The sequence below is a fragment of the Palaemon carinicauda genome, chromosome 19, assembly GCF_036898095.1.
Source record: "Palaemon carinicauda isolate YSFRI2023 chromosome 19, ASM3689809v2, whole genome shotgun sequence".
In the NCBI taxonomy this organism is placed as follows: Eukaryota; Metazoa; Arthropoda; class Malacostraca; order Decapoda; family Palaemonidae; genus Palaemon; species Palaemon carinicauda.
In genome coordinates, this window is record NC_090743.1 from 108,254,844 (window position 1) to 108,278,115 (window position 23,272).

At 40.0% G+C, this 23,272-nt stretch overlaps 1 protein-coding gene across 1 annotated transcript in view; it reads right to left on the reverse strand.

The window, feature by feature from the left end:
• Window positions 1-23,272, reverse strand: part of LOC137658711 (ribonuclease 3-like) — a 222,031-nt gene that overhangs the window by 146,364 nt on the left and 52,395 nt on the right. The window contains exons 7-12 of the mRNA XM_068393707.1: window positions 9,613-9,780; window positions 8,721-8,910; window positions 8,226-8,342; window positions 4,138-4,281; window positions 1,489-1,639; window positions 1,094-1,301 (exon numbers count right to left, since the gene is read on the reverse strand). Coding sequence (XP_068249808.1) covers window positions 1,094-1,301; window positions 1,489-1,639; window positions 4,138-4,281; window positions 8,226-8,342; window positions 8,721-8,910; window positions 9,613-9,780 — 978 coding nt within the window. The remainder of the gene's footprint in view (window positions 1-1,093; window positions 1,302-1,488; window positions 1,640-4,137; window positions 4,282-8,225; window positions 8,343-8,720; window positions 8,911-9,612; window positions 9,781-23,272) is intronic.

Below are 23,272 nucleotides of genomic sequence, written 5' to 3' on the forward strand. Positions count from 1 at the left end.
ACATCTTAGTCAATCGCGTTGTCTCCCACGTTAGGAGCAGTCACAATACATCCCTTACAAGTTTCAAACCATACTAACTTATACTCAATTTAAGGGGATGTGTTGTGACTGCTGTTAACGCAGGAGACAACATGATTGGCTATGATGTCATCAGAGGGTAGAGCTTATTTCGCCCGGAATCTAGGTGGCAACTATATGTACAAGTAATTAACAATAATCATAAATATTTAAAGTCCAATACATTATAATTTGCTGTGACAAAAAGAAAAAGGATATTGCTACATTGGCAACCTGGGTATGCTAAGGTAAGTTACCAAATTGTCATAAATTATTCTATTCCGTAAAATACAATTATAATTGTAAGATACATATTAATAATTATAGCATCTTATAATAATGGAAATACAACAACTACTACATAAAAATTAAATTCCACTTTCTGTCTTCAAAGCTACAATTATCATGGCAAGGCTTATAATGTACTACTATATTTCCTTTAAATTTATTGCCGATTTAAATTAAATGTTGATTTTTTGTCATTTTCATTTCTATTTTATGTTTTATGGAAATCAGACTATTGAAGCATGCTAACTTCCAACTTACTGCTATTAAGCCTAAGCAAGTTTGAACATGCAGAAATCATTATAATTTCAAAACGATGGCTATCAATTTTGGAGTTACCCCTGACAACTTACCCGTTGTGAGTTCTTGATTATCTGATATTATACAGTCTAGAGTAAAATTTACTTTGGAATAAGACCCCTTAAACCTATTCAAAATCTGAAGTTACAACCTACAGTGTTGTTTGGCACCCCTGTAAAGACTAACTTAAAGATAACTAAGCTTTGGTTTGTCATTACTAGTTGCTCACTACTTATAAACCAAAAGTAAGTAATGTATCATAAGTTGTTTTGGCATAAAAAATAACTTGCTCTAGAAGCTGGTAAAGCCATTGTAATATTATATGAACCCTTACATAATGTATATAGTACTTTTACTCAGGGTGACATCTGTTCGTCTTAAACTAATGGGATAAAATGAAGAAGTTCAAGTTAATTTCATTAATTTCACTTTCCAAAATAAAATTCCCTACCTGAATAACATCACACATAATTCCTGTGCAGTAAAAGCCCTGAGCCGAGACTGCCACAGTCACATCTCTTTTCATCTTTGACGTCATTCGCATTTCCTGAAGTTTATTTTCCTTTGCCTCCAATCGCCGTTTGTCTTCAAAAGATGGTTTTGGCATGTTGGCCAAAAGATGCCTAAATTTTACATATTCTCTCCAGGCCTTCTGATACCTGCAATATTCACAACTTTACTTTTCCATAAAGAGAAAGCCTGACATGAAATTCGAAGATGATTTTCATAACCTAATATACAATGTTGTAACAAAACTTTCATAGATGTCAGAATCATAAAAAGAGTCCACAGAAGTTCAAAACTTATTGATTACCCTCACAATTTTTAAAGTAAGAAGATACTTACTCAGGATTTCCTGCATAGGAAAGCTGTGGCGGTCGAATTCCAAAATGAACAATGACTGGATAATTAATTATATCCTCACTGACTTGATCTCGGTCTAGCTGGTCTACACGGATACTACACGGCTTCATTCCAGGGCAAGTTACAACCATCCCTACAAAGCATGACTTTAAGATAGATGTTTACAACACCAATTTTTTTGTAATAATGAATACTTTTATGATGAAAAATGGAATTCTAATAATAAGTCATTATTTTAATACTTACCTTGTAGTCCTCATACTACCCAACCTACCAACAAATTTATAAAAGCATAACAAAATTCCTCTTCCTCTCCCTTCATCCTTAACAATAAATTAAAATCTCTTGACATCCCTAATAGTGAGGAGAGAGGGAAATAGTTGGCTGCAAGATAAGTATCTAAAAATCTAATTTTATTACTGAAATTCTGTTTATTTCGATAAATCTTACCTAGTAGTCATTATGCTGACTCCTACTCTCTTTTGCAGGTGGTGTGTTAACCTTGATTATAGAATATTTAGAAATTTCTTTGCTTTACCTTCCATAAACCTAAAAAAAACTGTTTAGTATTGTATTCAAATATTCCAACAAACCACACTGCAGTCTTCACAAACAATAAACTAGGTGCGATAAAACTGTAAACCAACCATACGAAAAGGCATCATGTATAAATTACTCGAATAACACAGCCATTAACACTGGCCTGAGTCAAATAATCCTAAGAACTAAACAAGATTTATTCATATATTTTGCAAAATTTATCTGGTACTTCACTAAGTTCTGTTTAACCATTACCCTTACTTCACAGTGTACATATTTTTATGTTCACATTTAGCTGTCATAATGGTTTAAGGATTGGGTAGACTTAAATAAGTGAAGTCCCTATGAACCATGGGGAAGAAAATATTTTATTTTTTGCATATGTGGCAACAACATGAATTATTCTACTAGATGGCAACATCATGTTTTGACTCTCCTCAAGACAAAAAAGTTTGTATACACTATTAGTCACTGCATGTCCTCAGCCATGAAAGCACCCCAACACAGCCTGCCTGGTCTGCATACGTCATTTAGATGTTGGTTAACAATACATCAAAGAGGCTCAGATGTTGGTTAACATTATCAAAATGTTGAATAACATCATCCAGATCATGTTCAAGAGGATATGTATTAGAAGCTGAAAGTAACATTGATGACTGTCATATTTCTTGATAAAGTGAATTTTATGAAACCACCCGAGAGGTGACAATGCGTATGAGACAAGACAGTTGGAAAGCTTGACATCTAGGGTTTTTCCTTTAAAGTTTCCAGAAATACCTTTAGGGAAGAGATCATGTTATATGAACTATTTTACAATGTTTATATAACTTATATAAAAACAAATATACCTATTTCATGATAGAGAGTTTTCCTGAAAGCTTACTCAGTATTTCATGATAACCCAACTCTCAAAATATTTCATGATTTTTGGTGCATTTCTTTGATCATAAGAATGATTGGTACCAACTGAAAATGTCTGTTTACCAATATTACAAAATATCTGCTTACTTGATGGTATAAAGTGATGTTTGTATCAGCACACACACACACACACACACACAGAGAGAGAGAGAGAGAGAGAGAGAGAGAGAGAGAGAGAGAGAGAGAGAGAGAGAGAGAGAGAGAGAGAGAGAGAGAGCCTATGCATGGTGTCAAGCAAGAGTCCTTTTTGGCGGTGGGCACTGCCGCTTCACTAAGGGAAGCGACAAGGTCCTCAGAACCCGAGGGTTGTCCAGGGGTGAAAGTGATATCACTTATGCTACTCAATCGTCCTCCAGAGTTGACACTGAACAAGCAGTTAACTGGGGCCGGACGAGACGCTGGAGTAAGAAGTCAGGACTTCTTCGACCTCGAGGACGACCCCGAGGGAGAAGAATCCCATTTAGACTATTTCTTCCATAGCCTACCATACCAATCGCACTGGGAGGATGGCCACTTTCGACACTCCCTGCACGGAGATGCCCGAGTACAAGAGTGCCGTCTGCACCCCGAAAAAACAGAATGAGAATCTGTCTCCTATGCTGACATTAAGGTGCCACTAAGAGTGCCTTTTAATGCTAGGACAAACTCGCGTCTTTATGTTCCAACAATAAACAATTGGACCTGTAAAGAAAAAGAAAGTCAGTCAGTTTATACTGATCCAAGATCAAAAGTGGATATACAGTCTAGCTATGTGTGTGAGCAGGGTGGTTGGTCTACTACCCAATAACTAGCGGGGAGTTGTTTACTTCACGTTAAGAATTTTATGGCTCGTTTTCCAGCAAGCCGGAACAATATTCCCAAGGTAAAATGCGAATGGTTTATATTTGTGAAGGAACAAAAGTGCTTTACCTTGAAATCAAGATGGTACGTCACAAATGCTGAGTCACATGGATAAATCATAGGTCACAGATTTTATCTTCAAATGCCATCTGAGTAAACACAAAGCAATGGTATCTTTTTCAAGATTATGAAATTTGGTCTAACTTCTTTTAATAATAAATACTGTATCAACAACAGTACACAAAACAATTCAGACAGACAATTTCATGACTGGAAACTGTTCAAAATTTCAAATTTAAAAGATTGAAAACATCTATGAACCCTTATCACCTTTGAGTTGATCTGCATAATTCTGCCACTGGTACTGAGGCATATTCAGAAGAGTAGCCAAATCTTCCGGTTGCATAAGGGGAACATTGCTCTTGAGTAAGTAATTCAGAACCTCATTCATGGATAAGATTTCTTTCCCATTATCTGTGAAAATAAGAGAAGAACATGCAAAACAATAACACCACATTTTCAATCTTTGATAATCCCTATTAACCCTAATAAGTTTTAGCATATCAGCAAGTCAAGATGTTGCCTCATACAGGTCTAGCCTACAACAATCAATTATTTATGCAAGCCGTGAACTATAACAAATCCATCAATACAAATTAACCCTGGATAGGTACGGTGGGTCGTTCGCGACCCCGAGCGTCAAAAAAAAACAGGTTTTTCTCACGTGACTCACCCCCGTGACTGAATTTGTGGGTGATCGACCTGCAGGAGGTGTCTCCCCTACACGCTCTAGTAGTGTCCAGATGTGCATTGCTGTAGCTGTACTCCTTCCCTGATTTCTGAGACGCGTCGGGGTCGTTCGCGTCCGAGTTTACCCTTCGAAGGTAGTTTGCATAATTATCAAAGTTATTACGTATTATGAAATTGTCGTAGAATGGTGCAACTTGTATAGGTTATCAGTTGTGGAAAGTCTTAGTGGATTGTTTGGCTACCATGTGCATGTTTTTTTTTTTAGTTAAAAGGTCGTTCATCACCACGAGGACCATTTTACCGCGAGTGCCCCTTTTTCATTTTTTTTCATTTTTTTGCCAAGTCATTTTTCCGTAAGATATTGCCAAATAGTGTCGTAAAACTTTTGCTTGTTTAGTGTTTGAAAGTGTGTCTAGATGATCTGGCTACCCATGCATGACTTTGTTTTTGTCAGATACGACGTAGTTATTGGTATATTGGGTATTTAACTGCGGTTACCAATTTCTGTTTTTTTTCAATATTTGTAAAAATTACTACGTAGTAAGGAATTGCCGTATATTATTCATTTTTTTTTCATGTTTATGTGTTAGAAAGTGTGCCTTGATGGTTGGGCTAACACGTGCATGTCTTTTTTTTTATCTGAGATGTCGTATATTAGAATGTCGGGCATTTTACCGCGAGTGTCCCTTTTTCATTTTTTTTCATTTTTTTGCCAAGTCATTTTTCCGTAAGGTATTGCGAAATAGTGTCGTAAAACTTTTGCTTTTTTAATGTTGGAAAGTGTGTCTAGATGATCTGGCTACCCATGCGTGATTTTGTTTTTGTCAGATACGACGTAGTTATTGGTATATTGGGTATTTAACTGCGGTTGCCAATTTCTGTTTTTTTTTTCAATATTTGTAAAAATTTACTACGTAGTAAGGAATTGCCGTATATTATTGATTTTTTTTCATGTTTATGTGTTAGAAAGTGTGCCTTGATGGTTGGGCTAACACGTGCATGTCTTTTTTTTTATCTGAGATGCCGTATATTAGAATGTTGGGCATTTTTCCGCGAGTGCCCCTTTTTATTTGTTTTGCATTTTTTTGCTTAGTCATGTTACCGTAAGGAATTGGCAAGTAGTGTCGCAAAACTTATATTTTTATAGTGTTGGAAAGTGTTTTTAGATGATCTGGCTACCCATGCCTATTTTTTTATTAGCCAGATATGGCGTACATATAAGTATGTGTTCGATTTTCCTGTGATTGCCATTTTTTCGTTTTTTCCCATTTCTTTCAAAATTACTACGTACTAAGGAACTATCACAGAGTAATATTTCATTTATATGTTTATTTGTCGGAAAATATGCCTTGATGGTTTGCCTAGCACGTGGCTGAAATTTTTTTTTTCTGAAATGCCGTATATTAGAATGGCCATTTTTCCACGAGTGCCCCCTTTTATTTGTTTTGCATTTTTTTGCTTAGTCATGTTACCGTAAGGAATTGGCAAGTAGTGTCGCAAAACTTATAATTTTATAGTGTTGGAAAGTGTTTCTAGATGATCTGGCTACCCATGCCTATCTTCTTTTTTTAGCCAGATATGGCGTATATATAGGTATGTGTTCGATTTTCCTGTGATTGCCATTTTTTCGTTTTTTCCCATTTCTTTCAAAATTACTACGTACTAAGGAACTATCACAGAGTAATTATTCATTTAGATGTTTATTTGTCGGAAAATGTGCCTTGATGGTTTGCCTAGCACGTGGCTGAATTTTTTTTTTCTGAAATGCCGTATATTAGAATGTTAGCCATTTTTCCGCGAGTGCCCCTTTTTATTTGTTTTGCATTTTTTTGCTTAGTCATGTTACCGTAAGGAATTGGCAAGTAGTGTCGCAAAACTTATATTTTTATAGTGTTGGAAAGTGTTTCTAGATGATCTGACTACCCATGCCTATCTTTTTTTTAGCCAGATATGGCGTATATATAGGTATGTGTTCGATTTTCCGGTGATTGCCATTTTTTCGTTTTTTCCCAATTCTTTCAAAATTACTACGTACTAAGGAACTATCACAGAGTAATGATTCCTCTAGATGTTTATTTGTCGGAAAATTTTGTTTACTTTTTTTTTGATTGAATATCATCAAACTTTTTTAGCTAAAATATTGTTTTACATTTTTTTTTTTCGATTTTATTTCCCTTCAAAAAATTTTTTTTGGGTCAGAATTTTAATTTTATAGTCGTAAAATAATCGACAATTATCCAGCAACCCACCATACAATTTTTATGCATATCCAAGAATAATTCGATTAGTAAATAACACCTTGAAATTGACATACCCTTCCTACATTTCAAGTGGCAGATTAGGGAGTCTGAGTCAGTGTGGTTGGCGGCCATTTTGTGGACATATCCGAAGCGTAAGCTGCCCTATCTATATATATTCTTGTTCCCTATAGAATTTGTGATATTTTGGTATATTTTTACCTGCATAAATATCATATTATATATTAAATATATGTATTTTTTTACGAAATTTCTAAGTACTCAAAAAATTACCTTTAGATATGGCCCCTGATATAAATGTAATTTACAAAATAATGAAGATTTTTTTACATATTTCTATTTTAGGATAACATATGTTTATTCCCTAAAAAAATTAGCCACTTCCTATTTCATTTGGGTACCCAAAAAAATTCATGAAATTTGGACAAATTTTTTTGGCCAAAAAAAGTTACCCTTTTTTTCTCATTTCAGATCTTCACCTCCATGGGTCTGACTTCATCCAAAATACATCAAGATGTGTCCTAAACATTCAAGAATCAATTCCTAAAAGGATTTGTGTATATATGTATAAACTTTTTTTTTATGAATTTTTACGTCAGGTCTTTCTTTTTTTCTACTTAATTTTTTAAAATATTTATAATAAAAAGTTTTTCTGCAGATGAGTAGTATTTATCTTTACAGTTGTTTTAAGCATTCATTGAAGTTTTTTTTGGCAAAAGAAAAAAGGAGGTTACTGCAAAAACTGATTTTTCAAGAATTTTTTTTGGCGTCGGGGTCGTTCGCGTCCGAGTATACCCTTAAAGGGGTGTCCGAGGACCGTACCTATCCAGGGTTAAAAATAAATGTATTCCTCATCCACATTATGACTGAGTCAAGAATCTCATATTGATCTATTTAAATGATTTAAAACTGATACCCCACCAAACCAAATTAGACCCAACCAAATCCTGATTAATAATGGGGACTATTTCAAAAAGAAGTAAATAAAGAAAGCAGATACCCTCGACAGGTGACGAAACAATGGATCAAAAGTTCAAAATCTATTGCAGTCCCCACGTGAATTTAAAAACCAGGTATGAAATACAAAACTGTACCTTAAAGAAATTGTTATAAACCATGTTACCCCGAGATACTGTTGCCACGTGTTAAGAATGAATGGGGGTAAGGGAGTGAAGAGGGCTTGGGAGAAAACTGTTAAGGGGGAGAACATAGAGAGGGAAGCAGAGAACTGGATGGCGAGATAAGATGAAAGATGATACGGCAAAGAGGTTTGATAGAAGAGGATGCCTTTGAAAGGCAACCAACCCCTTAATGTAGGGATAACAGTGGGAAAGATGTTACCCTTAAAAATAATGCAACTGATTATTTGTAAAATGCAGGAGACATATGAACACCAATTGAAAAACTGACCTGCAAGCTTCCGTACAAATCTTGGCATGAAATGGAAACGGGGACAACCTTCAGTATCTCCCATGGCTTGTAGGTTAAGGTCAACCAGTTCTAAGAGCTCATGAAACAAATACTTATCTGAAAAACAAACGTTCTTAAAATTGTTTTTGTTATATTTGGACACTTGAGGACTATTATGCTAAACATGCTTTGGATTACTTTGGTTCAATCACTTTTAAATGACTAAAATATTCTTATCACTTAATAGTTTACTGTATAAAGTTTGAAGTTTATGTTGTCAATGAATATTTATTACTGATATTTTTCAAGTACTAACAACATAACCAAGTCATATATACAATCTAATATGGCCTTCCAAAAGGATTTTGTCTCCAGTGAGAAATAATTAACACATTACTAAACAGAGAAATTACAGATTTATATCCTCATTGCCATGTTAGGAAACAAAGATGAGAAAAAAATGAAAATGTTTTGATTATAATGTACTGAACTTACATAAAATATCAAGTTCTTTAATGCAGAAATTATCAGGGATTTTTTCTTGTATATATAAAATCGTATACTCTATGTTGAAGCGGATCACATGACATGTTGGCACCTCTTCAAGGGGATGATGAGATAGAAGAGAAAAGCCTTCAAAAATGAACTCATGGTTATCATGCATGATTACAGTTGGTGTTTTTATCTGCAAGAAAAACTGGTATTACTAAAACAGCTTTTAAAAGTTGTACAGTACATGATCATTTCTGTAAATGTGCAACTCCACAATTGCATATTCTGTAATGAATGGCTCTAATTTCTTCTACATACCCTATCAGCACCACATCATCTTTTTACTTTGAGTTACCACTGATGATTATCATTGTAAACAAATTTAAAAAGACCAATAAGTCATATTCTACGTGTAAACAAATTTAAAAAGACCAATAAGTCATATTCTAAGTGTTCTTAAGAGGTCACTTGAAAAATCTGTTCTTAAGAGGAAGGGCAATACTGAGTGAGGCAAAGTTTAAAATTTGGACAATGAAATAAGGAAAGACTGAAGAGAACTACCATGAAGACAAAAACCAATACAATTAGAGTTGAAGGGACCCTTCAAGATCCATAATACATATAATATGCTCCTGTAAGGATCACCTCTGATGCTAACCTCATCTTTTTTCGTAAGGGTCTACATTCAAGGAACACTGTAAATATATCACTATTTAACTTGGTTCCTCCTACCTTTAAAAGAACCTCCTAAGATCTTTCTTATAAAAATTCTCATGAGTACATTGTGATTAAAATTAGGAAAGAACAACTTGTATTTGAAAAAAAAATAATTACACCACCACGGATTTAATTCCACACTTATGTAAGATACTGTACTTCAAACAACATAACTTACCAGGAAATTAGTCGGAGGAGATATAGTTATTCGATAATGATGGAGAGTATCTGCATTATTAGTCCAAGGGTCGCACGCCTGTAATCTATCCTCTCCAACATAGTATCCATGACGGATGCCAGACCGCTGAGCCTTCAGTGAACATCGACAGAGAGGACCGTCGTTCATCTGTGAGAGACATATCAAAATTTTTTATTCCATGGTTTCTTCATGTCCTGCAAAATCAGCTTTCAAATAAAAAGTTGAGATACACATTTCTCATCCCACAACTAGATAGTTTTTAAAGTTATCCTACAGTCATATAAAACCATATCTTGAAACCACTCAATTTTCAAGTATTTAAAAATTTTCATTCCAGAATTATTTCTTTAATACAATCACTAGCATTAAGGGGGTCAGCCAATATACTGTATAAGGGTACAAGGAGAAAAACGCAAAATCCTAAAAGAATTCAAGGAGCTTCGTATGGCAATGGAGAATGCATATATTTGAATATTTGTCAAAATTCCTCTTACTTTCATAGTTATTGGGTATTTAGTAAAAGTAACTCAATAAACCAAAAACCTTGAATGTAAATTTAGATAATTATTAATCTTAATATCAAACAGGTTATGAGCAATGACATCTGTAGACATTCCTCGAGTCATAAGACAGGATGCCAAGTCACTTCCCTTCAGTGCAAGCTGAAAACTTGAGGGAAAGAATATACGTTTGAGTATGTCTTTGACATTCCCCTTGTTTTAAGTCTGTTTTTCTTTGTTTTGGCAAGAATTTCATCATGCTAATGAAAAAAAGATAATCAAAATATGTTACTAACATAAAGAAAATCCACTCTATTATTCGCATAATATCAGCTATATTAGTGCAGTTAATAAAGGAAAGAGAGGGAATACCCTGCCACAGGAAAAGCCAGGGGGAAACCAGGAGCCTACAGAAGCAAGATATTGGGCAAAGGGGTTTTCATTTATGATTTAACTAAGATAAATAACAGTTTTGGTGCATTAATACAAAAAAAAAAAAAAAAAAAAAAAGAATACAAAATTCATAATAATCATTACAGTATTTACTAATATTGTTTTTGTAAAAATGCAAAGAAAAACTTTTAATGCCAGTATCTCAAAACTATACTTATTGAACTTCAAATTCTATCTTCTACCTTAGTTTTAAAAAGCTGTGGCACTGAAATTTAGTATATAACTAAGAAAGACATTATAGAACAATGAAATGACTCCCTTTATCCAATTTTTTTTTTCATTTTCTTCTTTCTTTTAGTCCCTTGATTTATAGGGTTCATTTTTTAACATAATGAAAAAAGTCATATCTAGCAAAAAAAATTACTTAAGAAAAAAAAAAAATTGGTGGGAGGTCTATATCAGGTCTATATATGGTATTAATCACAAGCGTTAACCTTTTGGCACTTATCCCCTCATTAAAGTCAAGGCGAGGTACAGTGCATATGGCCTTAGCTGGAAAATAGCGTTCGCAAATGGGTTTTTTTTTTTTTTTTTTAAATCAGTATGTCCAAATCATAACATTAAGACTTCTAGTTTGTTGCATCATATTGGCAAAAGATTGTACTAATGTAAAAAAAATAACTTGAATGCTAAAAAATAATAAAAAATGCATGTTGAACGTGAAATTTTTGAGGATTTTTCATTATAAGTAAATTGTGTAATATTGTACAGCTTTCACGTGGATGCATCCTCTTTCCAATAAATGTATTAGTAACCGAGGTGTGAATGAATAAAAAAAATATTTTTTTTTTTTTTTGGAATGGAAAATTCAGATTTTTCGACCTACTTATGTCGATGTTTTTAATTGTTACAAGTAACAAATAAAGATAGGAAAAATTAAAGACATCACTGTAAAGACTATTAAATTTCCATTAAGACAAATTTATACAAAATATACGTATTGTTTGAAAAATATTAAGCAATTTACCATTACATAACGGAGTAAGCTTTGCAATTTTGTTGTAGGTGTTTTTGCGATAACCTTTTATGTATAGAAGCGATAATGCTTTCATATTGTTTTATATACCATACAAAAGTAATAAGAATGGGCTTTCTAATCATGTATAAGACATGAACATACGCACAAATTAACCTAAAAAAAAATTTCTACGAGGGCATCAATTGAAAAAAATAGGTCACATTGGATATTTCCCTTACCAATGACTAACATAGCACAGTTACTGGCAGAATGCAGTACTGATGAAAGAAAAAAATTACAAATTTTGAAGTGATTTGTATTTTTCCTAACATACAAACCTGGGGCTATTTATAGGGATATACTTTCAGCAAAGTTGAAAGACGAGCCATGATAATTTTAGCGAGGGATAACCGACCCAACCGCTAATTAGCAGGGAGGGGTGGGGGGTAGCCGAACTATACCACTCACTCACACATCTGGGCTGAGCATCCACTTTGCTTTCAGGCAGGACTTCTTGGGGGGACAGGGCTGGTGGACCTATTTGTATAAATAGCTCCAGGTTTGCATGTTAGGAAATATACAAATTACTTTCAAATTTGGCATAAGCTCCAACACAAACAAAAAGCCCTTCGCTATTTATAGGGATGACTTACCTCTTACGAGGGAGGAAGTTCTCATCAACTGGCTTTGGCATTTGACCTGAGGTTCTCTCTCCTCTGATATTAGACCAAAGGTAGTAGGAACCCTTCCCTCGCTAAAATCGTGCTATGCACAATTGGCGGCCTGCAGAAGCTATGTAAACTATGTGTTTGTGATATTAGCAATGTGGCTAGTCTTAGTAAATAGGATCTCAAGTCATAGGAATCTGAGAATACCGAGACTTCGCCTAATAGCCTCCCTCGCAGGGGGTATTGGGGACGCAAAAAGTATTATTTCTATACTTAGGATACACAAGCAAAATGAATCTTACCTGCACAGAGGTAAGATATGCTGTGCTGGGTACTGTAGTACTGATTTCCCCAGGGGGAAAAGGTGAAAAGAAGAAGGTAGCCAGACATTCTTTACTGATTCCCCCCAGACAAACATGGGTAACCTCAGCCCTCAACCCTCAACTACTTGTCCATCAAGGAGCTTGAGGTGATTTAGACCACTTGTTGTATAGCCACCACAGGACCAATAGAAAACGTATCCATGTTCCTGTGGATCACGTCTTGCAGGTAATGGCCGGTGAAGGTCGTCTGACATTTCCATACGCCCACTTGTGGTATCTGTGCCACAGAGTAGTTTTTCTTGAATGCCAGGGATGTTGCAATGCCCCTGACATCATGAGCTCTAGGCCATTTTTGAGGAGGAAGGTCAGGATTAAGCGCAAAGTCAATGACCTTGCGGATCCAGGAAGAAATTATACTTCTTGTGACCTTCCTCTTGACCTTCCCCGTGCTGAAAAACAGTGCTAACACACGGAGGTGAGATGCTGCCGTTCTTTAAGGTAGTTGGTCTGGATCTTCGGTTACAAAACAGAGCCTCTCTATCCGGAATGGGCCGAATCTAGGATCCAGCACACCTGGATTTTGAGTCTTAGCAATGAGCTAAGGGAAAAAGCTGAATGTTACTTCTTCCCATCACCTTGAGTGGGAGACGTCATAAGATAGACCATGCAGCTCACAGACTCTCTTGGCCGAAGCCAAAACGAATACGAACACCATCTTCCATGTAAGGTGGTGATCTGTTGCTGGGCGTAATGGTTCTTATGGGGACCCTTCAGAGACTAAAGGACCCGAATTATATACCGAGGAGGAGGTCTAAGTTTCGACTAGGGACAAGTAATCTCATAACTCTGTATGAGTAACAAAAGTTACAACAAGGTGGAAATATCTACTCCTTTCAGTTTAAAGGCGAGACTCAAGGCTGAGCGGTAGCCTTCCACTGCCGAAACAGAGAATTCCGAGAGCCTTGAGGCTCAAAATAACGAGGGGCACGAGATCCTCTGGGTTCAGCATAACGAGTGTCACGAGAGCCCGAAGGCTCAACATAACAAGGGAACGAGAGCCAGAAGGCTCGGTGTAACAAGGATACGAGAGCCCAAAAGCTCAGCGCGACAAGGGTTACGAGAGCCCGAGGGCTCAGCGCAATGCGGGTCACAATTGCCCGAGGGCTCAACGCGACGAGGGCGGAGACTCAGGGTTATGAGAGCCCGAAGGCTCAACGCGACAAGGATCAAGAAAGCCCGAAGGCTCAGCATAACGGGAGTTATGAAAGGCCGAGAGCTTGGAGTAATGGGGGTTACGAGAGCCTGAGGGCTCAACGCGACGAGGGTCATGAGAGCCCGTGGGCTCAATGCGACAAGGGTCATGAGAGCCCGTGGGCTCTACGCAACAAGTATCGACTAAGGGTTACGAGAGCGCAAAGGCTCAATGTAACGCAGGTCACGAGAGCCCAAAGGCTCTATGCTACGGGATCCAGAAGGTTCTGAGTCACGAGAGCCCGAAAGCTTAGTGTGAGACGTTGACCCAAGGGTCCAAGGTTATAAGACCCCGAAGGCTCAACGTAATGGGAGCCTGGAGGTTCAGGGTCACGCCGGCAAGAAGGCTCAATGTAACGGGAGCTGAAGGTCCAGGGTTACAAGAGCCCGAAGGGTCAACACAACGGGAGCCCGGAGGCTCGGGGTCACCCAAGCCTAAAGCGAGACCATCACAAGAACCCGAAGAAACATTGTGACCTGAGCCTTCACATCTCCTTACCGCTGAGGGAGGAGCACAACTGGTGTGGCGAGGGGTCAAGAACTCCTCCACCCAACGAGCCCCCAAAGGGGAACGTCTAGCAGAAACCTCTGGAGCGGGACACTGATAAGACCCAACAAGCTCAAAAGCTTCCTCTATTGGGAGAGAGGTCTGTTCTCCAGGAGAACATTGCCTAGGACTATGCTCTACCCCCGCCCGAGAGGGAGAAGTGTAGCTGTACGAAGTCCACTGATCATTAGCGGATTTCTCTCGCGGACGAGAGAGATGTTTTCCCGGAGGAGGACCTTGCCTAGGACTTTGCTCCTCCACCAGCCCTGGTGGAATAGTCATGTCTTCGGCGTCGGTCAGGGAGACCAGAAGTCCAACCGATGGGTAGCAGCGCCTGCACCCTCAATGGAGGGCTCCATTTCCGAAGAAGTAGGAGTGATCCTCCACTCAGCCCCCAATTGAAGGAGTCCAAAGAGCACATCCTTCGAAGGGGGCCATCATTGCCCCATGAGGCCAAAAGATCAACAAATCAGTAAAAGAGCAGGTGCTCCCTGGAGGAAGGGGCGGGACCGAATCGCTAGGGGGAAACGGTACCGCCCCTTGACCTACAGGGTTGATCTGGAGAAACCAGGGCTACGCTGCTGCTCAGCCGTTCCCCAGAGAGGAACGGTGGAGGAACAGCTTCGGGAAGAGATTGGGGAGTCAAAGAAGACCAGGATTCCTTTGACTTCAAGGAAGATCACGAAGGAGAAGAATCTCACTTCCGACTTCTTTTACCTTCTCCCAAACCTCTTCTACTGGGAGACAGACCATTGCCTACACTCAATACAGGTTTCGGACCCGGACACAATAGGTGGGGGTACGTCTCTACGGCGGAAATGAAGGTACCACAGGAGCAGCCTTCAGGAAGAGGACATGCACACATTGGGACTTTCAAGAAGAAACTAAACACTTCTTAGAGAAAAAAAATAAAAAGTATTATTTCAATGGCAAGCCTTTGTGGGAGAAAGGGGCAGTATGACTGGCTTCCACCAAACCGGAAAGAAAAGTGGGTGCTCAGATCAGGTGTGAGAATGAGCAGGATAGTCGGCTACCTCTACCCTTCCCCGCTAACTAGCGGGTGAGGTGGTCATCTATAGCTAAAATTACCATGGCTCGTCTTTCAGCTTTGCTGAAAATACATCCCTATAAATAGCAAAGGGTTTGTATTTGTGTCAGAACAAACCAATAATAGAAAAGCTCAACTGCAAAATTAACTCTACAAAGGCAGCAATTATCTTTATCAAATTCTGAAGTACAATATTATCAATAGTTAATGTACTTGCTTGAGCACAGTGTGGTAAAATAACAGGTTTGTCATTCATATGGCGAAGGGTTGTTGGGTCTGAACGAGGTTCTTGAGGTTTGGGGGTAGAAGCTACCTGATAGTTAGCAAAACTTGATGAAGGAACATAACCAATAGGGGGTTAGATTCATTTACGCTCTTGGGCAGTGATAGCAGAATCAGAGCGTGCATTATCGTGTGACATGGCATTATTGACATTACATGGAGGAATATCATCAAGCGCTGTAATGGCGGCGCATTCAGCAACGTCAGCAAGTGTAGGGACTGGGGCACGTACAGACATGTTAACCTGATGACACAGCAAGGATGTGGGACGAGTAACTAACATGTGCGGAATTAAAGAATGGGTAGTTATTACAGTCATCATTTGTGCAGTTTGTTTGGAAGGGGAAGTAACAACAATAATGTACTTGGACAACTCATCTTAGCCAGTTGGGGTTGTGGACACTGCCAAATCGGTCAGAACGTCGACATAAGGTGATGGAGAGTTCTGGGTCAAATTCTGAGAACTTGCGAGAGGAGAGGAATACCGAGGAGCCCTAGGTGTACAAGGCAAGACCAGCTTGTAGTTAGGAGCGGATGGAGGAAATGGATCCTCCACCAGGCCTGCCTCAATACGGGGGGAGACAGCAGTCTCGACTCTAGTGTGTGTTTGTGTATGGGAACGAGTGGAGACTTTCGACGCTTTAACAGGTGAAACCCCTGAAAACAAAGAGTCCTCCAGCAGAAACTCAGCACAATAGTGGAAGGTGAAGATCTGTGCAAATCAGAATAACCAGGGACTAAGGTCACTGGGATTGGATCAAACTCAAGGAGCCCAACAGTCATAGCCAAGGGATCCATCTCTAGCAGTGACTCACTCTAATAAAACACTAGTTTACAAAGAAATTGAGGCAAGCACAAAAATACCCGTGTTTACCTAATTTGGGGGTGCTGAATTCAAATTTGAAATCCGTTTTCACTCATCACCTCTAGTTTTTTTTTTAGATATGCATAGTGTACATTTTGTGCATAGATGGTACTGTACATAAAGACATATATGCATTCAGGGTTAATTCTAATATTGTGAGATTTATGGCTTATTTTTTAGTTATTATGCACTAAATGTAAGTGATTGCATTACATTATATATATATATATATATATATATATATATATATATATATATATATATATATATATATATATATATATATATATATATATATATATATATATTATATATCAAGACGGATTTTGGCAGTTAGGGCAGCAGGTCTCAATCCACACTCAGTAGTGCTCTGGCAGTCATTGGAAGAGGTTGTCTCGCAGGTGGCGCAGGAGGTTGGTGTCCCTCAACTATCGTCTAGCAGAAACCTCTGGAGCGGGACACTGATAAGACCCAACAAGCTCAAAAGCTTCCTCTATTGGGAGAGAGGTCTGTTCTCCAGGAGAACATTGCCTAGGACTATGCTCTACCCCCGCCCGAGAGGGAGAAGTGTAGCTGTACGAAGTCCACTGATCATTAGCGGATTTCTCTCGCGGACGAGAGAGATGTTTTCCCGGAGGAGGACCTTGCCTAGGACTTTGCTCCTCCACCAGCCCTGGTGGAATAGTCATGTCTTCGGCGTCGGTCAGGGGGACCAGAAGTCCAACCGATGGGTAGCAGCGCCTGCACCCTCAATGGAGGGCTCCATTTCCGAAGAAGTAGGAGTGATCCTCCACTCTGCCCCCAATTGAAGGAGTCCAAAGAGCACATCCTTCGAAGGGGGCCATCATTGCCCCATGAGGCCAAAAGATCAACAAATCAGTAAAAGAGCAGGTGCTCCCTGGAGGAAGGGGCGGGACCGAATCGCTAGGGGGAAACGGTACCGCCCCTTGACCTACAGGGTTGATCTGGAGAAACCAGGGCTACGCTGCTGCTCAGCCGTTCCCCAGAGAGGAACGGTGGAGGAACAGCTTCGGGAAGAGATTGGGGAGTCAAAGAAGACCCGGATTCCTTTGACTTCAAGGAAGATCACGAAGGAGAAGAATCTCACTTCCGACTTCTTTTACCTTCTCCCAAACCTCTTCTACTGGGAGACAGACCATTGCCTACACTCAATACAGGTTTCGGACCCGGACACAATAGGTGGGGGTACGTCTCTACGGCGGAAATGAAGGTACCACAGGAGCAGCCTTCAGGAAGAGGACATGCACACATTGGGACTTTCAAGAAGAAACTAAACACTTCTTAGAGAAAAAAAATAAAAAGTATTATTTCAATGGCAAGCCTTTGTGGGAGAAAGGGGCAGTATGACTGGCTTCCACCAAACCGGAAAGAAAAGTGGGTGCTCAGATCAGGTGTGAGAATGAGCAGGATAGTCGGCTACCTCTACCCTTCCCCGCTAACTAGCGGGTGAGGTGGTCATCTATAGCTAAAATTACCATGGCTCGTCTTTCAGCTTTGCTGAAAATACATCCCTATAAATAGCAAAGGGTTTGTATTTGTGTCAGAACAAACCAATAATAGAAAAGCTCAACTGCAAAATTAACTCTACAAAGGCAGCAATTATCTTTATCAAATTCTGAAGTACAATATTATCAATAGTTAATGTACTTGCTTGAGCACAGTGTGGTAAAATAACAGGTTTGTCATTCATATGGCGAAGGGTTGTTGGGTCTGAACGAGGTTCTTGAGGTTTGGGGGTAGAAGCTACCTGATAGTTAGCAAAACTTGATGAAGGAACATAACCAATAGGGGGTTAGATTCATTTACGCTCTTGGGCAGTGATAGCAGAATCAGAGCGTGCATTATCGTGTGACATGGCATTATTGACATTACATGGAGGAATATCATCAAGCGCTGTAATGGCGGCGCATTCAGCAACGTCAGCAAGTGTAGGGACTGGGGCACGTACAGACATGTTAACCTGATGACACAGCAAGGATGTGGGACGAGTAACTAACATGTGCGGAATTAAAGAATGGGTAGTTATTACAGTCATCATTTGTGCAGTTTGTTTGGAAGGGGAAGTAACAACAATAATGTACTTGGACAACTCATCTTAGCCAGTTGGGGTTGTGGACACTGCCAAATCGGTCAGAACGTCGACATAAGGTGATGGAGAGTTCTGGGTCAAATTCTGAGAACTTGCGAGAGGAGAGGAATACCGAGGAGCCCTAGGTGTACAAGGCAAGACCAGCTTGTAGTTAGGAGCGGATGGAGGAAATGGATCCTCCACCAGGCCTGCCTCAATACGGGGGGAGACAGCAGTCTCGACTCTAGTGTGTGTTTGTGTATGGGAACGAGTGGAGACTTTCGACGCTTTAACAGGTGAAACCCCTGAAAACAAAGTCCTCCAGCAGAAACTCAGCACAATAGTGGAAGGTGAAGATCTGTGCAAATCAGAATAACCAGGGACTAATGTCACTGGGATTGGATCGAACTCAAGGAGCCCAACAGTCATAGCCAAGGGATCCATCTCTAGCAGTGACTCACTCTAATAAAACACTGGTTTACAAAGAAATTGAGGCAAGCACAAAAATACCCGTGTTTACCTAATTTGGGGGTGCTGAATTCAAATTTGAAATCCGTTTTCACTCATCACCTCTAGTTTTTTTTTTAGATATGCATAGTGTACATTTTGTGCATAAATGGTACATAAAGACATATATGCATTCAGGGTTAATTCTAATATTGTGAGATTTATGGCTTATTTTTTAGTTATTATGCACTAAATGTAAGTGATTGCATTACATTATATATATATATATATATATATATATATATATATATATATATATATATATATATATATATATATATATATATATATATATATATATATATATATATATATATATATAATTATATATCAAGACGGATTTTGGCAGTTAGGGCAGCAGGTCTCAATCCACACTCAGTAGTGCTCTGGCAGTCATTGGAAGAGGTTGTCTCGCAGGTGGCGCAGGAGGTTGGTGTCCCTCAACTATCGTCTAGCAGAAACCTCTGGAGCGGGACACTGATAAGACCCAACAAGCTCAAAAGCTTCCTCTATTGGGAGAGAGGTCTGTTCTCCAGGAGAACATTGCCTAGGACTATGCTCTACCCCCGCCCGAGAGGGAGAAGTGTAGCTGTACGAAGTCCACTGATCATTAGCGGATTTCTCTCGCGGACGAGAGAGATGTTTTCCCGGAGGAGGACCTTGCCTAGGACTTTGCTCCTCCACCAGCCCTGGTGGAATAGTCATGTCTTCGGCGTCGGTCAGGGGGACCAGAAGTCCAACCGATGGGTAGCAGCGCCTGCACCCTCAATGGAGGGCTCCATTTCCGAAGAAGTAGGAGTGATCCTCCACTCTGCCCCCAATTGCAGGAGTCCAAAGAGCACATCCTTCGAAGGGGGCCATCATTGCCCCATGAGGCCAAAAGATCAACAAATCAGTAAAAGAGCAGGTGCTCCCTGGAGGAAGGGGCGGGACCGAATCGCTAGGGGGAAACGGTACCGCCCCTTGACCTACAGGGTTGATCTGGAGAAACCAGGGCTACGCTGCTGCTCAGCCGTTCCCCAGAGAGGAACGGTGGAGGAACAGCTTCGGGAAGAGATTGGGGAGTCAAAGAAGACCCGGATTCCTTTGACTTCAAGGAAGATCACGAAGGAGAAGAATCTCACTTCCGACTTCTTTTACCTTCTCCCAAACCTCTTCTACTGGGAGACAGACCATTGCCTACACTCAATACAGGTTTCGGACCCGGACACAATAGGTGGGGGTACGTCTCTACGGCGGAAATGAAGTTACCACAGGAGCAGCCTTCAGGAAGAGGACATGCACACATTGGGACTTTCAAGAAGAAACTAAACACTTCTTAGAGAAAAAAAATAAAAAGTATTATTTCAATGGCAAGCCTTTGTGGGAGAAAGGGGCAGTATGACTGGCTTCCACCAAACCGGAAAGAAAAGTGGGTGCTCAGATCAGGTGTGAGAATGAGCAGGATAGTCGGCTACCTCTACCCTTCCCCGCTAACTAGCGGGTGAGGTGGTCATCTATAGCTAAAATTACCATGGCTCGTCTTTCAGCTTTGCTGAAAATACATCCCTATAAATAGCAAAGGGTTTGTATTTGTGTCAGAACAAACCAATAATAGAAAAGCTCAACTGCAAAATTAACTCTACAAAGGCAGCAATTATCTTTATCAAATTCTGAAGTACAATATTATCAATAGTTAATGTACTTGCTTGAGCACAGTGTGGTAAAATAACAGGTTTGTCATTCATATGGCGAAGGGTTGTTGGGTCTGAACGAGGTTCTTGAGGTTTGGGGGTAGAAGCTACCTGATAGTTAGCAAAACTTGATGAAGGAACATAACCAATAGGGGGTTAGATTCATTTACGCTCTTGGGCAGTGATAGCAGAATCAGAGCGTGCATTATCGTGTGACATGGCATTATTGACATTACATGGAGGAATATCATCAAGCGCTGTAATGGCGGCGCATTCAGCAACGTCAGCAAGTGTAGGGACTGGGGCACGTACAGACATGTTAACCTGATGACACAGCAAGGATGTGGGACGAGTAACTAACATGTGCGGAATTAAAGAATGGGTAGTTATTACAGTCATCATTTGTGCAGTTTGTTTGGAAGGGGAAGTAACAACAATAATGTACTTGGATAACTCATCTTAGCCAGTTGGGGTTGTGGACACTGCCAAATCGGTCAGAACGTCGACATAAGGTGATGGAGAGTTCTGGGTCAAATTCTGAGAACTTGCGAGAGGAGAGGAATACCGAGGAGCCCTAGGTGTACAAGGCAAGACCAGCTTGTAGTTAGGAGCGGATGGAGGAAATGGATCCTCCACCAGGCCTGCCTCAATACGGGGGGAGACAGCAGTCTCGACTCTAGTGTGTGTTTGTGTATGGGAACGAGTGGAGACTTTCGACGCTTTAACAGGTGAAACCCCTGAAAACAAAGAGTCCTCCAGCAGAAACTCAGCACAATAGTGGAAGGTGAAGATCTGTGCAAATCAGAATAACCAGGGACTAAGGTCACTGGGATTGGATCAAACTCAAGGAGCCCAACAGTCATAGCCAAGGGATCCATCTCTAGCAGTGACTCACTCTAATAAAACACTGGTTTACAAAGAAATTGAGGCAAGCACAAAAATACCCGTGTTTACCTAATTTGGGGGTGCTGAATTCAAATTTGAAATCCGTTTTCACTCATCACCTCTAGTTTTTTTTTAGATATGCATAGTGTACATTTTGTGCATAGATGGTACATAAAGACATATATGCATTCAGGGTTAATTCTAATATTGTGAGATTTATGGCTTATTTTTTAGTTATTATGCACTAAATGTAAGTGATTGCATTACATTATATATATATATATATATATATATATATATATATATATATATATATATATATATATATATATATATATATATATATATATATATAATTATATATCAAGACGGATTTTGGCAGTTAGGGCAGCAGGTCTCAATCCACACTCAGTAGTGCTCTGGCAGTCATTGGAAGAGGTTGTCTCGCAGGTGGCGCAGGAGGTTGGTGTCCCTCAACTATCGTCTAGCAGAAACCTCTGGAGCGGGACACTGATAAGACCCAACAAGCTCAAAAGCTTCCTCTATTGGGAGAGAGGTCTGTTCTCCAGGAGAACATTGCCTAGGACTATGCTCTACCCCCGCCCGAGAGGGAGAAGTGTAGCTGTACGAAGTCCACTGATCATTAGCGGATTTCTCTCGCGGACGAGAGAGATGTTTTCCCGGAGGAGGACCTTGCCTAGGACTTTGCTCCTCCACCAGCCCTGGTGGAATAGTCATGTCTTCGGCGTCGGTCAGGGGGACCAGAAGTCCAACCGATGGGTAGCAGCGCCTGCACCCTCAATGGAGGGCTCCATTTCCGAAGAAGTAGGAGTGATCCTCCATTCTGCCCCCAATTGAAGGAGTCCAAAGAGCACATCCTTCGAAGGGGGCCATCATTGCCCCATGAGGCCAAAAGATCAACAAATAAGTAAAAGAGCAGGTGCTCCCTGGAGGAAGGGGCGGGACCGAATCGCTAGGGGGAAACGGTACCGCCCCTTGACCTACAGGGTTGATCTGGAGAAACCAGGGCTACGCTGCTGCTCAGCCGTTCCCCAGAGAGGAACGGTGGAGGAACAGCTTCGGGAAGAGATTGGGGAGTCAAAGAAGACCCGGATTCCTTTGACTTCAAGGAAGATCACGAAGGAGAAGAATCTCACTTCCGACTTTTTTTACCTTCTCCCAAACCTCTTCTACTGGGAGACAGACCATTGCCTACACTCAATACAGGTTTCGGACCCGGACACAATAGGTGGGGGTACGTCTCTACGGCGGAAATGAAGGTACCACAGGAGCAGCCTTCAGGAAGAGGACATGCACACATTGGGACTTTCAAGAAGAAACTAAACACTTCTTAGAGAAAAAAAATAAAAAGTATTATTTCAATGGCAAGCCTTTGTGGGAGAAAGGGGCAGTATGACTGGCTTCCACCAAACCGGAAAGAAAAGTGGGTGCTCAGATCAGGTGTGAGAATGAGCAGGATAGTCGGCTACCTCTACCCTTCCCCGCTAACTAGCGGGTGAGGTGGTCATCTATAGCTAAAATTACCATGGCTCGTCTTTCAGCTTTGCTGAAAATACATCCCTATAAATA